The sequence below is a fragment of the Sebastes fasciatus genome, chromosome 6, assembly GCF_043250625.1.
Source record: "Sebastes fasciatus isolate fSebFas1 chromosome 6, fSebFas1.pri, whole genome shotgun sequence".
Taxonomy (NCBI): domain Eukaryota; kingdom Metazoa; phylum Chordata; class Actinopteri; order Perciformes; family Sebastidae; genus Sebastes; species Sebastes fasciatus.
The window spans coordinates 20,079,631-20,093,192 of NC_133800.1; the positions used below are offsets into that span (position 1 = coordinate 20,079,631).

General features: G+C 40.1%; 2 protein-coding genes across 6 annotated transcripts in view; one reads left to right on the plus strand and one right to left on the minus strand.

The window, feature by feature from the left end:
- The window catches only part of kiaa0825 (KIAA0825 ortholog), a 127,974-nt gene extending 122,331 nt beyond the window's left edge, over positions 1-5,643 (minus strand). Inside the window, exons 1-3 of one of the 4 annotated variants that reach the window (XM_074638270.1) lie at positions 5,510-5,643; positions 5,374-5,452; positions 1,161-1,292 (exon numbers count right to left, since the gene is read on the minus strand). In XM_074638270.1, coding sequence (XP_074494371.1) covers positions 1,161-1,291 — 131 coding nt within the window. In that variant the 5' untranslated portion in view covers position 1,292; positions 5,374-5,452; positions 5,510-5,643. Of the gene's footprint in view, positions 1-1,160; positions 1,298-5,373 lie in introns of all 4 variants that reach the window. The other 3 variants (XM_074638268.1, XM_074638269.1, XM_074638271.1) reach the window with 3 other exon arrangements.
- Positions 5,644-5,922: 279 nt separating this feature from the next.
- slf1 (SMC5-SMC6 complex localization factor 1) overlaps positions 5,923-13,562 on the plus strand; it is a 33,671-nt gene continuing 26,031 nt past the window's right edge. The window contains exons 1-14 of one of the 2 annotated variants that reach the window (XM_074638281.1): positions 5,923-6,175; positions 6,576-6,687; positions 7,401-7,479; positions 7,606-7,831; positions 7,926-8,079; positions 8,646-8,774; positions 8,901-8,966; positions 9,446-9,592; positions 9,802-9,971; positions 10,097-10,231; positions 11,150-11,303; positions 11,458-11,617; positions 11,862-12,007; positions 12,648-12,757. In XM_074638281.1, coding sequence (XP_074494382.1) covers positions 6,577-6,687; positions 7,401-7,479; positions 7,606-7,831; positions 7,926-8,079; positions 8,646-8,774; positions 8,901-8,966; positions 9,446-9,592; positions 9,802-9,971; positions 10,097-10,231; positions 11,150-11,303; positions 11,458-11,617; positions 11,862-12,007; positions 12,648-12,757 — 1,787 coding nt within the window. In that variant the 5' untranslated portion in view covers positions 5,923-6,175; position 6,576. The remainder of the gene's footprint in view (positions 6,176-6,575; positions 6,688-7,400; positions 7,480-7,605; positions 7,832-7,925; positions 8,080-8,645; positions 8,775-8,900; positions 8,967-9,445; positions 9,593-9,801; positions 9,972-10,096; positions 10,232-11,149; positions 11,304-11,457; positions 11,618-11,861; positions 12,008-12,647; positions 12,758-13,562) is intronic. The other variant, XM_074638282.1, reaches the window with a different exon arrangement.

Sequence of the window (13,562 nt, forward strand, 5' to 3'; positions counted from 1 at the left end):
TTTAATTCAAATAAAATCTGGGTTTACAGTGCAGGCATTTTCAGAAATAAGTAAGTCAATTTACCATTCACTCTTCAAATGAGTTTTTTAAAAACACTGATGAAGGTACTTCAAGTGTGATTGGCAAACTGGACGTCTTCATTCAGGAGATCGACATGATTGAACTTTGTGAAGTGAGATAAGGAGAAAGATAGGAGTGGCAGAGAGAGAAAGAGAAGGTAAAACAGAATATGGATGCACCTTTCAGCTCAAATCCTGATTTCATATTTCTACCCCTGGAACACTAATCATATTGCTGCTATTGTAAACAATATTACTGGTGTTTTTGTCAGTCATGCAGGTTGCTCCTCTCTTTAAAAGTATTCATGCTAGTACATAGTCAGCATAAAGAAATCAGAGCCCTTAATCTTTGTACAGTATGAACAATTTCTGCAGATATGACCATTTTCTTAGAAGTAATATAATCCATCAAAGTAAACATGAAGCTTTAATTGTGTTTTGGCTAGGGCGGCCCCCTCTTAGTCGATTAGTCAAATAATCGGACGTTTTGTCTTAGTCTATTAAGATTTCTTTAGTCGATTAGTCCTTTTTTATGCTTCTTTCATGCTGAATTACTTATTTCCAACAAACTTATGAGCACATCTCTGGTAAACACAAGATTTAAAGTGATGCTTTTGTGTGGTTCTTTGTGGAGAAACTCAGTTTTACAGATCTGTCGATTAAATCAACTAACCGATTAGTCGTCAAATCCGTATGAGTTTTAGTTAACTAAGAATTTCTTTGGTCGAGGACAGCCATAGTTTTGGCAAAGTAACTGTTTAACATTTATTTCATTGTGCCAGCGTTGTGTTTTCATACTAAATTGTACATTACATTTCTTTCCGCCTGTCATTCACCTGAGAGTCACAGAGAGAAATGGAAGGCCCCACCAGGAAATAATCCCTAAAAACACAGTGTGCTTTAAAAACTTTACTGTCACGTCCGTGTCTTCTTATTTGGCGCCTTTTTGTCAGCTGGGACACCAGTACTTAATTTCAATCTGGCTTTGATATTATAAAGTTTGAATTATTAAAATGATGTAAAAGTGATTGGGGGGGGGACAAGTGAATGTCAAATAAAAGTAGTAAAACTCTGAAGCTTTAATTTAAGCTCCGACTGACCTGTTGGCATTGAGATTGAGTTTCTCCTCTGTGTCTTTTAGGAGCTGCTCAAAGTCCAGCTCACTGGAAACCCCGGGAACCAGCAGCTCCACGAAGGCATGGTCTGTAGGAAAATCCCCCGGCCACTCCATACTGCTCTGAGAGAGAGAGAGAGAGAGAGAGAGAGAGAGAGAGCGAGAACCTTACTGTATAACATCAGAAAACACTCCACATGACATGTACCAATTCATAAAGCAAAATAATGAGAAAGACAGCACTGGTGTCGGGATTAAATAAACAATTTAGGCTGACACCAAATAACAGAGATTTGGAGTGTATTATCACAGCTGTCTGTCAAGAAACTGAACATATACACACACACACACACACACACACACGCAGTTATGTGGCGTATAATAATTTGAAATCTCCTCAAACAGGAGTCTTATTAGGAGGCACAAATCAATTGCACCTGAAACAAAAGGAAGCTTATCATCAACAAAAACAGTTTCTCCCAGTTGCCCTCATCTTTCCTCAGACAATCATTTTGCAGTAGGAGGACCCCTGATCAAAATGCATTGCCTCAGCCGCCAACCATTTCCACCTACTGACACTACAGTGAGTTAACAAAGCTAAAAAAAAAAAAAAAAAGTAGACCAAATAAATAAACAATGAGGTGAGATGCTCTTCAGTCGAGGCTTTAAATAAACAACTCATCTCCTTACGTCTCTGCCACAACTGAGGGCCACCCCCCCCCACCCTCTACCCTGTGGTGCTTAACGCTCATGCTAACAGCCAATCCCACGCCGGTGCCGCGTTGCTGGGTCTCATATCAACATTGTCATCAACGCGAGTCAAGTGGAAGGTAATGGAGAGTGTCTGTGTCAATTTGGCTTTCTCACACTCCTCCGCCTCTCGCCCCTTCCCCTCGTCATCTGCTCTGATTTTAATAATCCCTGTCAAACTCCAAACAGCTCCCCGTACTCCGCTCCGCTTCTTTGCCGCCGCTGCATACAGTCTGTGCCACTCTCCCTGACAGGGCAGACAGGAAGCTCAACATTCATTTAGCCTGCACAAAGGGAGGCCTGTCCAGCTGGACAAATATTATTTTCCTCCGCTGACAGCCTCGGCAGTTAAGCTTGTCCTTTTTATTATTTCTCCCTCTTCTTCTTCTTCTTCTCTCTTACTGTTTCCCCTCATCATCACGCTCCCTCTGCGCCACTGTCTGAGAAGAGGGTCTATACACAGCAGCCACTGCTGAAAGGGAATACAATTTTAAATCCATGGATTAGGAACTCAACATTGTAATTATTTGGGCTGAGCCAGACAGTGTGTGTGTGTGTGTGTGTGTGTGTGTGTGTGTGTGTGTGTGTGTGTGTGTGTGTGTGTGTGTGTGTGTGTGTGTGTGTGTGTGTGTGTGTGTGTGTGTGTGTGTGATTTTGAATACTGTTTGTGTGTGTGCTGTCTTCAACACCATACTCCTCTTTATGAAAGACAGACAGACAGACAGATGGACAGGTCTGGATGTGTACACTGTACTGTTCGTCTGCTGGGTGTCTACCTCCTGGTCTGCCAACATATCATCTGTTATCTTGAGCGTGTACATATAAGTGAGCGTGTGTCAGGATTCTCCAAGCAGCACACAGGGCCTCATTAGTACTATACTTTAAATCATCCGGTCTCCGTTGTCTTGTCATTAGCTCTTTACAAAGCAGATGTTGGAGGAGCCCCTGTGTGTTTCACACTGTTGCAACAGGGACAACTGGGCCAGGCGCTGAGACGCTGCCTGCCTCAGACATCCACTCCACAGCCATTAGAAAAGGGGAAGAAACACACACACACACACACACACACACACACACACACACACACACACATCACAGTCCAATCTCTCTTGCTGCTGCCTGTCTACCCCAGCTAGGCTAACACACAGGCCCATTTACAGTAATGAGTTTGTCCTGAAATATTTAGCAGCGCGTCCCCCAGGCCGTCGCTTTAAAGCCACTTAGAGCATGTCAAGTTAAAGTCAACATTATTTTAAAGGGGGGTACCTAACAGTCTGCCGTAAAGGAAACATGATAAATTAAATAGGTGAATATTCTTAGATCACAATACTGCTGAGAACTATCTCATGCGTACCCAGGGGGGAGCACGGCTTCACTGTTACTGTGGTCCTTCCACACTGTGCTTCCTTTGACTGATTTTCTTCTTTACAATAAGTCCTTGTCTGCTTAGCGATGGGCTTTAGTCTCATCCGATTTGATATGCTGATAGTTCTGCTCAAGTTAGGAGGCACTAATCTTGTTTAACATATTGGTCACTTATTTCTTTACTGTAGGGAAATATGTGTACATAATGTCTTCTTAAAATATGTTGTGTAAGACTGTTGGAACAACTTGGCATCATCGTAACAAATGCCCCTGTGATTAGCCTCCACCGAGGGAATGAATAATACATGACTTAATCCTGATATTACTTGTCATTGCTGTTTTGTAGAATAATCACCATCATTCAACAGTATTAAAGTAGCCTGAGCAATGAGTCAATTACATTAACATTAATATTGAAAAACAAGACAATATTGCCACACTGGAGCAGCTCATATTGTGTAGCTCATTTCATCCAAACTGTCTCCTTTCATGAACATTTACTGTAGGAGAACTAACATAATCACAAACAGTTATATTGGTTGTATTTGTCTGTCAATCTGTCAAGTACAAAGTAAATATATCAATACATCATGAACTGCAAAGATGCATAGTGCTCAACAGGGATGCAACTAACAATTATCTGTACTATCAATGAATCTTATAAGTGATCAATCTTTTAGTTTGTAAAATGTCAAATAATAGGGAAATATTTACGAGACCCTTGAGTGAAATAACTTAACTTAACTCTTAATTTACAAAAATACAATACTTAATAATACTTAATTTATGACTTTTTTGTGATTCATTATTAATTTATTGATTATCAAAATTGTTGTTGATTACCTTTGTAACCTGTCTAATAAATTATCATCTTAATCATTTCAGCACAAGGGTTTAGAAATCCATTATATTCTCATTTGGTAACATTTTATTTAAATATTATAACATTTTTTTCTTGTATTTTTTTTGTGTATTAACCACAAATATACATTGATAGGTGTAAGCAACATGTCACTGAGATACTAGTCAAGCCCTTGACTTTTACTTGCTTTTCATGCCATGTGACCTGACTTACTGAGACACATCCAGACCTTCTAGATCAGATGTGTGATTAACTATTAATCATTTCATCCACAGAGCTTCAGAAAACAGTAAACAAAAAAAAAATGGCCAATCATAATTTCTGCGACCACAAATTAAAATTCAGATTTTTCCGTTTTTGTCCAAACAATAGTCTAAAACCAAAATGTATTCAAAAAATATAAAGCAAATATCTGGTATTTTGTTTCACTTGTGACATAAATGTTTAATCAATTCATGATTATTATTGAACTCTGACAGTTGAACACGTGCAATGTATGTAATCTACTGTTACGGACATGTGCAATAACATATGCTGATCACTCTGTGCAATAATTATATGATGCTGTGCAATAATTATATAATGATCTGATGGACACTGTGCAATAATCTGGCACAACTGTAATCTGGCAAAACTGTCATCTCATCAATATGTATATACTGTATTTTTATATTTTATATTGTATTATCTTTTATCTCTTTTTAAAAAATATATATATATATATTATTGTATAATCTTCATTAGCACCTATGGGATTGTCACAATCTAATTTCATTGTACTACACAATGACAATAAAGGGCTTGAATCTTGAATCTTGAATCAAAATGGATTAATATAACCCATTTGATAATATTATATTCTCACAGTGTTATCCAGTATATTCTGGTGTTGAACATAAACACCTGTTTGTAGATGTAAGCAACACATCAATGAGAGAGAGAGAGAGAGAGAGAGAGAGAGAGAGAGAGAGAGAGTAAGGTTAAATGCAGAGCTGTTTACCTGCTTGTTGTGGTATTTGACCATGTGTGACACAAATACAGATCTTTAAGGCAGCTCGTCTTTGTATAATAAAGACTTGCCACTGTAGCTACTTGGCAGGTTATCTGTTTCTTTTTACAAAATGTGGTGGATAAACATGATGGCATAACATAAACATCTGCACACACATGCAGTGTTACTTTGAGCGACAACACATGAAGGCTATCTGTATCTGTATCTTACCTTTCACCAGCTCCTTTATGTTCATCAATCCATGACAGGTAGGGAGAATATGACCCGCGTCATCAGCAGCTCTTTGTCGCTATGACAACAAATAAACCACCACGTTAAATTACTGAGATGTGAAGCTATAATCTACAGCTGTCACTAAAAACGTTACAGTTTTCATAAGTAGAGCGTCTCTGTCAGAATCAAGTTATTGTTATGGATCGATCAGACATCCCCGTTAATCAATCAGTGCTGTTTTGTTATCCAGTTATCGCCGTTACTTCCGGGGACAGAAAGCGTCCGTGACAACGACCCGGAAGTAGCTCTATGAAAACTTCCGCTCCTTGGAAGAGTCCAACTGACAAAGCAAACAAGGGGGGGATTACTGTACAGCGGTGGAAATATGCGTAAATTGTACAAACAGTAGTTAAAATTTTACACCACACATAATTTACATACATTTTTACGTCCTTTAAATCGAATTCATAATCATTTAAACGTTGCTAATGGCTACAAAACTTTTTACTTAATAAAAAATGCCCCCCCTCTCCAGAATAGTTCGCTATGCTGTGAAGTTGTCAACACATGGCGGATGGGCGGTGAATTCGCCCGAAGGATCTAAACACACATATCGATCTGTTTATTATTAACACTAATGAGCAAAGTCGCCATGTATTCGTGAAGTTGAACATATTTTTGGAAGAAGACGAAGCAGCTGATACAAAACACTGGTCACGTTATTGGATGTCGGTGTCAGTGTCAGAGTTTTGGCGCGCCTGTGTACGTAAACTGGGAGGACTGGGAGTCATCATCAAAGGTACCAGCTGTGTTTAACAACAACTGGGAATACTGGTGAATTAACAAGAACCAATGTCGATTTGTGGTTATATTTAGTCAACCCTGAGACTGTCAGAAAGTTTTACTAGGCTGGACCCATATTGTTTTGTTTTGTGGTCAAGTAACTGTGTAATTAACTCGATCATTATTTTTTAATTAACTTAATGAAATCAAATGCCCAAACATATAATTAAAAGTCCTTAATACAATGCAAATGTTCCCCTTCCTGCTTTCCCACCGGTGTTGTACTTGTAGGCAACCCAAGTCATCCAGTCAAACAAGAATTACAGCATTGATGTTCTCCAATGAATGGGATGAGCTTACCTCATCGTTTACACATTATAGACTTGAGAGACTCACGTGTTCATTTTCCTCGTCAGGATGGCGAGCTGCACGCACGTTTTCCAGATCTCTGGGATCAAGATCAGGGAGAAGAAGAGAGTTCTGGTGCACAGGATCCAGCAGCTGGGTGGAAAATACATTGGAGGCTCAGTGAGTAGAGATATCCACATTTTATACAGGAATAGGCAGAGCTTCAACCACTTATGATTAATTTACTTTTTTTTTTCCCCCCTGATGTGTCTAATGATTATAAGTGAATCCAAGTTAACTGAATCCAATGAATGTTCTATCAATCCATTGAATGAATGACTTGTCTGACATTAGGTCTGTCAGGTATTACATCATATACTTTTAATCTCATTTGCATTCCTATGGCAGCCACTTTCTTGTGAAAGCATTTCACTATATTACAGTACCAACTGTAAACGAGTGAATAAATCATTCAAAGTTGCTGAACTGTATTCATTCAGAGGGAGTGGCGGTATTATTGTAAGCATCATCCGTTAACTGCCATGCGTAGCTAAAAGTAGGAAAATGCTGTGGGTTTTTGGTCTTTGTGTTCTTGGTAAACAGAAAAATGTGCCTCTGGCTGACAACAGTTCCTCTTCTCTGTCAAACGTGTGCAGCTCCTGTCAGGTCGATGTGTTCACACTGAGGGAGATGTGCTTTATAATGTAGTACTACTGTCGTTACAGTGAAACACAGTTCTTTGCAATGAGCATCAATTTCTATTATTTGATTTTATCACCCAGCCAAAACAACAGGAATATCACTTATTTATTTTCTAATGTATGAAAACCCAGGTCTGCCATTTATTGTTGTGTGTTACATGTCATTAGACTGACGCAGTGATCATCCTCTAGGTCTATCAGCACGCCAGCACCCATCTCATAATCCCTCAGGTTTTGTCCAGTGAGAAGTTTTTGGCTGCCTGTGCTGCAGGTCAGTCATGATTATTATTGCTTATTATTAATGATGACAAATAATTCATATCTGATCACCCTGATTATATCAAGACTGCTCATCTAACTGGACTACTGACACCACTGTTCTCTCTTTCCCTACCAGGAAAGTGGGTGGTGACTCCAGAATATGTGCTAGACAGTTTTAAGAATGGTTCCTGGCTCCCAGAGGGACCCTATGAAGTCACCATTTCCACCGGTGCCACGTCTTCCTTCTGCCCTGTCAGGCAGTGGAGGGAGAAGGTGGCCAGTGGGAGGCTAACGGGGGCCTTCCAGGGCTGGAGGGTACTTCTAATGGTCCAAGAGCCCACCCGCAGGGCCATGTTCAAACGGTGAGGGGCCACAACAAAACATACTTTTATCGCCAATCACAACAATCCGCCGTCCATGTATGATTAAAATGAGTCCTACTTTTATCTTTCCCAGGCTCCTAAAAGCAGGCAGGGCCAAAGTGTATCACTGCCCTCCTCCCTCTCACGCCTCCGTCACTCATGTCATGGCTAAACCCGTCACAGAGGACTCAAAATCCCACAATGCACCTTGCTACCCTGTAAGCCACATTGTCCAGCACCTCTTTGGGGTAAGTCAGACTAGTTTATGTAAAAGATATGGTCTTAATTGATTGTCATGCTTCATGTTATTCTCACTTCTTTTTACCATTTCATTTGTAATATTATATGTGGTCTTCAGTTATATGTGCAGTCAGTGCTGAAGTCTTAAAGGCTTTTATTGGTCTGATTGGGTGCTCAAACCTATTACTTTCACAATTTATATCAAAAATTTAAATTCAAACTTAAAAACTTAAACTTTAAGTTTATGTTTTTAAGTTTTAATTATACTTTATTACATTAGTCATATACATTCAGGTACATACATGAAATCTGACCTCTGCATTTAACCCATCCTAAGCATTTTAAGAACAGTGGGCTGCTGTGAAGCGCCCGGGGAGCAACTTAGGGGTTCAGTGTCTCGCTCAAGGACAATTTGACAGGCAGACAGTAGGAGATGCAGACCAAACCGCCAGTCTTGTGTTTAACGGACGACCTGCTCTACCCACTGAGCTACAGCCGCCCCAAATGTTGGATTATTGGCTTGAAAATGTTGTTTAAAAGTCTAAAACTGTCCGCGTTTTTTTTTCTTTGGCAGAGCAATTGTGTGGATATGAAGTTCAACATAACGGATGATGATCCAGCAGAGATGAAGAAGGACCGTTTTGTTGATGGGGACTTCTCTAAGCTGGAGACCGAGCTCCGGGACTACGTCATCAAACAGGAGGTGTGTATGCGTGTGAAAGCATGTTGCAGAGAAACTCTTAGTTACTCCACGTTCTGCTCACTTGAATGACCTTTGTTTGGCTGTGCTGTATGTATCTGACATTGTCAATGGGGTCTTCTGCTTTAGGGCCGGCCGAGATTGTGCTTCCTTGAATTTCTGGGTTACCATGACCCGTACCGTCCACAGTCCCAGGTAGACATGCGCACACACCCACCCACTCCTGATCACTACCATACATCTCTAAAATAACTATGTGTTTCATCAAGAAGATCGGGTCATTCAATTTCCTTTTATGTCATACATTTCCATGGAAAGTGACACGTAGAGCAAGGGCGCATCATACGCAGGTCACCGATTTAACTACCACTGTCAGCTGATCTGAGAGTTTTGATTGGCAGGCCTATTAACAATACTCTCCACTGTCCTGTCCATACCTTACCCAAGTGGATCTCCATCCGATTGCTATTATAAGTGCTCGTGTGTTTCCATTCTGTACTTTCTGAATCCATATGCTATTTGCCAGTAACAGACAGCCAGAAATGACCTCTAGGAACTTTTGATGCCCATTCATTTCCTATTTCCATTACCCTCCTGCCCTCTTCTCTCTGCCGTCCGTCTCCTCCTTTTCCATATACCGCTTACGTTTTGTCATTGTTCTCTTATTCCTCCAGGCTACAGAAACAGACTTCAGCAATGTTGATAGTATGTTAGAGTGCGGCCTCTTCATTGAAGCTTTGGACTCTATCAGAAGTGCTGTGTTCCCAGGCCTGCTTCCACCAGCGCCCTACCTGATCTCCCTCTTAGAATACGCACAGCAGGTAGGACCAGTATTACCAGACAGCAGAAAGTCCCACCTGCTGCTGCATGAGCCTCAGGGCCTGTATGAAAGTATAACCTGTTTCATTACATTTTCAGAATTTTGTTAGCTGCCTGTCATTGGACTAAACTGTAATTTTATATTTTTACTGTTTTACTTTACATCCAAATGTCTTAACCACTCAACTGTTGTCTGTTCATTATGTCACAGGGTAACGCCACATCTGTCTTCCTGAAGAATTTCCAGCAGGTCTTGTCTATCCTGCTTGTTACCAACCCTCCCTGGCTTGCTCCCAGCACAGTGAAAAAATATTTTACCCAGGTGTTGCAGTGTCCTCGGTGTAAAACGGGCCTGTGGCCTTTTCTAGAGACAGCCATCAGGTAAAACTCATATCACCTGAGATGTTAGGAAGCAGATACTTGAATCTTCTTTTCCATAAAAAAAATAAATAATAATGTTCTCATATATTAACTGTTTCTTTCTATGTGTTTGTGTATTCCTTCAGTTACTGCCTTTCCAGTGAGGTCACTTGTCACCCGCTCCCTGGACCTGCCCTGCCAACACTGTTACATTTCCATCGTGACCTCCTGGCGTTTTTCTTCAAGCTCTTCCAGGGGGAACTCCACTCTATCACCACCGGGTAACAACTTCCCTACAGTGTGGGAAATGGGGCAGGGCGTTTTTCCTTTCTGTTCATCAACAAAGTTCCTAATCCTTTATGAGTTACCTATTGCAGAAATCCTCAACAAATCATGGTGTTTTAGCTGCTGTGTGCTGCAGCACGAAGGTGTTGCAACTGGGGCTGCCAAAGTCAACGCTATAATAATGCGTCAAATGCAAATTTGTTTTAATGCCACTCATTTCTTTAGCGCATTAACGCAACCAATCTTCCGGAGGTTGTAGTGGGCTCAGTTTAAAGCTGGAAGGAGTTGCTTGTCGCGAAGGAGGTTAAAATAACACTCCAAACTGTAGAAAAAGGAAAAACTGGCATGGCCATTTTCAAAGGGGTCCCTTGACCTCTGACCTCAAGATATGTGAATGAAAATGGGTTCTATGGGTACCCACGAGTCCCCCCTTTGGTCTTGACTTTGCCATGTTATAATTTGAGCATTTTTTTAAATGCTAAATGCAGTACCGTTTGTGTTGTTAATTGATGTCCAATAATAAATATATGCATTTGCATAAAGCAAGCATATTTGCCCACTCCCCATGTTGATAAGAGTATTAAACACTTGATGGTACATTTTGAACAAATAAAAAATGTGTGATTAATTTGCAATTAATTGCGATTAATCATGAACAATCATGCGATTAATAGTGATTAAATATTTGAATTGAGTGACAGCCATAGTTGCAACACATTTTTACTTACTTGAATGAAACTAGATGTTTAATATTTTTTTGAGTTTGCGCTTGTCTGTATTTACTTGAGAAGCCTCAATTATTTGCTGATACTTACTTACTAAGCTGCATGTAATATTGACTACACATTGATTTAAATATGCCACTGTTTTTGTTCCTATAATGAATCGTCCAATTTACAATTTCTCTGGCTCAGGGATTTTGTGCTGCCCGAGGGAACAGGAGTCTCTCAGGCTTCAGCATCCGAATCTTTGCTGTACGGGACATTCTGGACTGTGTGGGAGCGCTCCACGCTGTTGTCCCGAGCTGTGAAACAACTAACCCAGCTCTTGGTACAGGCTGTCGTTGAGGTAATTACTGTGGTACTCGTGCATTGTTATTGTCATTGGATGGTGTGTTGCATCAGCGAAGACAATTGCCAGTGTGGTCAGATTTGTAATCAGACCAGAAAAACAAAGTCACTCCTACTCTTAGAGCTTGCTAACTTGTTTATCTCCGCTGAAGGACTACGCTGAGAAGCAGAGGCTGCATTTGGCGGACACACTGCTGGACCTCCTGTCGGTGTTGGTGGAGTTCTGGTGTCAGCAGCACTTCAAGCTGAACCAGAACCTGGTGGAAAAGGGCCTAAAAGACCTTGCAGAGCACTTTGCTGTTATCAGCCAGGGTATGAAAATGAAATGTGAATGTGCAGGGAAATACATAATATGCAAGTAATTCAATCACAATATTTAGGAGAATAATTACTATTATTGTTTTTGTATTTTTAAACATACTGCACTACTGTGATGCCTGGATTATGGAAGTGTTGTTTTGTCTTCTGACCAAGGCCAAATCAATTTAAATCAATCAACCAATACATCCCTGACAGTATGTTATCTGACGTATTTTCCCTGTGTTTTTTGCTGTAGATGTGTCTCCGGTGGTTCTAGCAGAGCTGGTTGTCAGCATCCGCTCTACCAGACTTAAGCTGGTGATAGCAGATGCCATATTCAGGAGTCTTTGCTGCAGAAATGGATTCACAGTTGGAGATGAACCCCTCTCTTTTAAGAAAATGGTGTGTGTTTGTTTCTTGTTCTTCACTCAATTTCACCAGACTGTATTTATTTTGCCATTGACAGGCTTTGTCATGATTTTAAGCATGCGTGCACCTCTTACTTGTGTTAATCACAATAGTCATGTGCTGCTTAGTTCAGTGAGTCATGAAGACGTTGAGTGACATTTTGTAAAATGTAACTTTGGAGAGTTCAGTTGGCGGCCTCTTTCAGTTCAAATCATGTTGCTTTGAAAGTGATTTTGGCAAAATAAGAGCGTACAAGATCTTAAAATTCGGATTAAACTACACACACACACACACCAACGTTTCTAAAAAATACAGCAAATAAAGTAATTGAAGAAAATGACTGCATTATTGATTTAAAAAGTTTCTGATAAATACACCACTTTTAATCATACAGTTTCTTTTTTCCACTGTGCTTTTGTGTTGCGCTAAAAAGGGATAAAACAGATTTTCTGCATCAGCAAACTTGGCAGCGTGAAAATTGATATAGATTATATTACAGTTCTCTGCTACAGACACAAAAATGGCTGATGTGATCTACCCATTATATCACCTAGCAGTAGCACATCTGGCTTTCTCACTCACGGTTGATGTCGTTGTGTCTAACCTTGTGTGTGTGTGTGTGTGTGTCTGACAGGTGCTGTCCTACCTGCCTGCTCTGGGAAGTTTAGCTCAGAGTCCCACCGGTGTTCGCCTCAGGACCGGACCCACCTCCCACAGCTGCACCAGCCAGGGGACCAGCTGCAGGTCAGTTACACACAGCTGTCCGTCTACACCACTAGTAGTCTCTCAGGTACATTTCCATAAGAGCCTGAGGCAGAATATGTGAAGACATACATGCAGAGGTGGTTAGTCTACATTTTAAACTAACTTCAACATAGTTTTGACCCTGCCGGTACTTTCTCATTTCAGTGTCTTGTACTAGACTACTTCTTAAACCTTAAGTTAATTTACTTATGTTTAAAGATCAGCCTGGGGATTTTAGATCATTACTATGTTATATTAAGTATATTGCTCTTCTCTCTTGTAACTCTGAGGCTAACTCTCTTAGATTTAGATAGGCAGGAGAAATGATTTGACATTTGAGACTCAAATGTCAAATCAAACACTTCCTCTATCAGTGTGGTTTGTTGCTTTCCCAAAAGTTTCTTTAAGGCAAAGTGCACATGTTTGTCCCTGTTGCAGCTACTTTACTTTTTGACCTCAGCACACAACATTTTACATCTATTTATTTAACCTTTATTCAGTTCTCACCATCAAGTACCTGGGGCTCCTTTTAATATAGTTTCTATTGTGTAATATGTTTTTATGTAAATGTATATATGTATCCTCTTTAATAGCACATTTTTCACATGCAAACCAAAGACACATTTTTGACTTTTGCACACAAAAAGTAGACAATAAAGTATTTTCTATTCTATTCTATTTCTATACATTTTGCTGGTCAGATGTTTCTCAGGCTGTGTAATAATAAACACCACTTTCGGCTATCCCGTCAAATTTAGCTGCATCTGTCTTTCACTTATTTTTGAATCTTGTTTCTTAGCTTGTG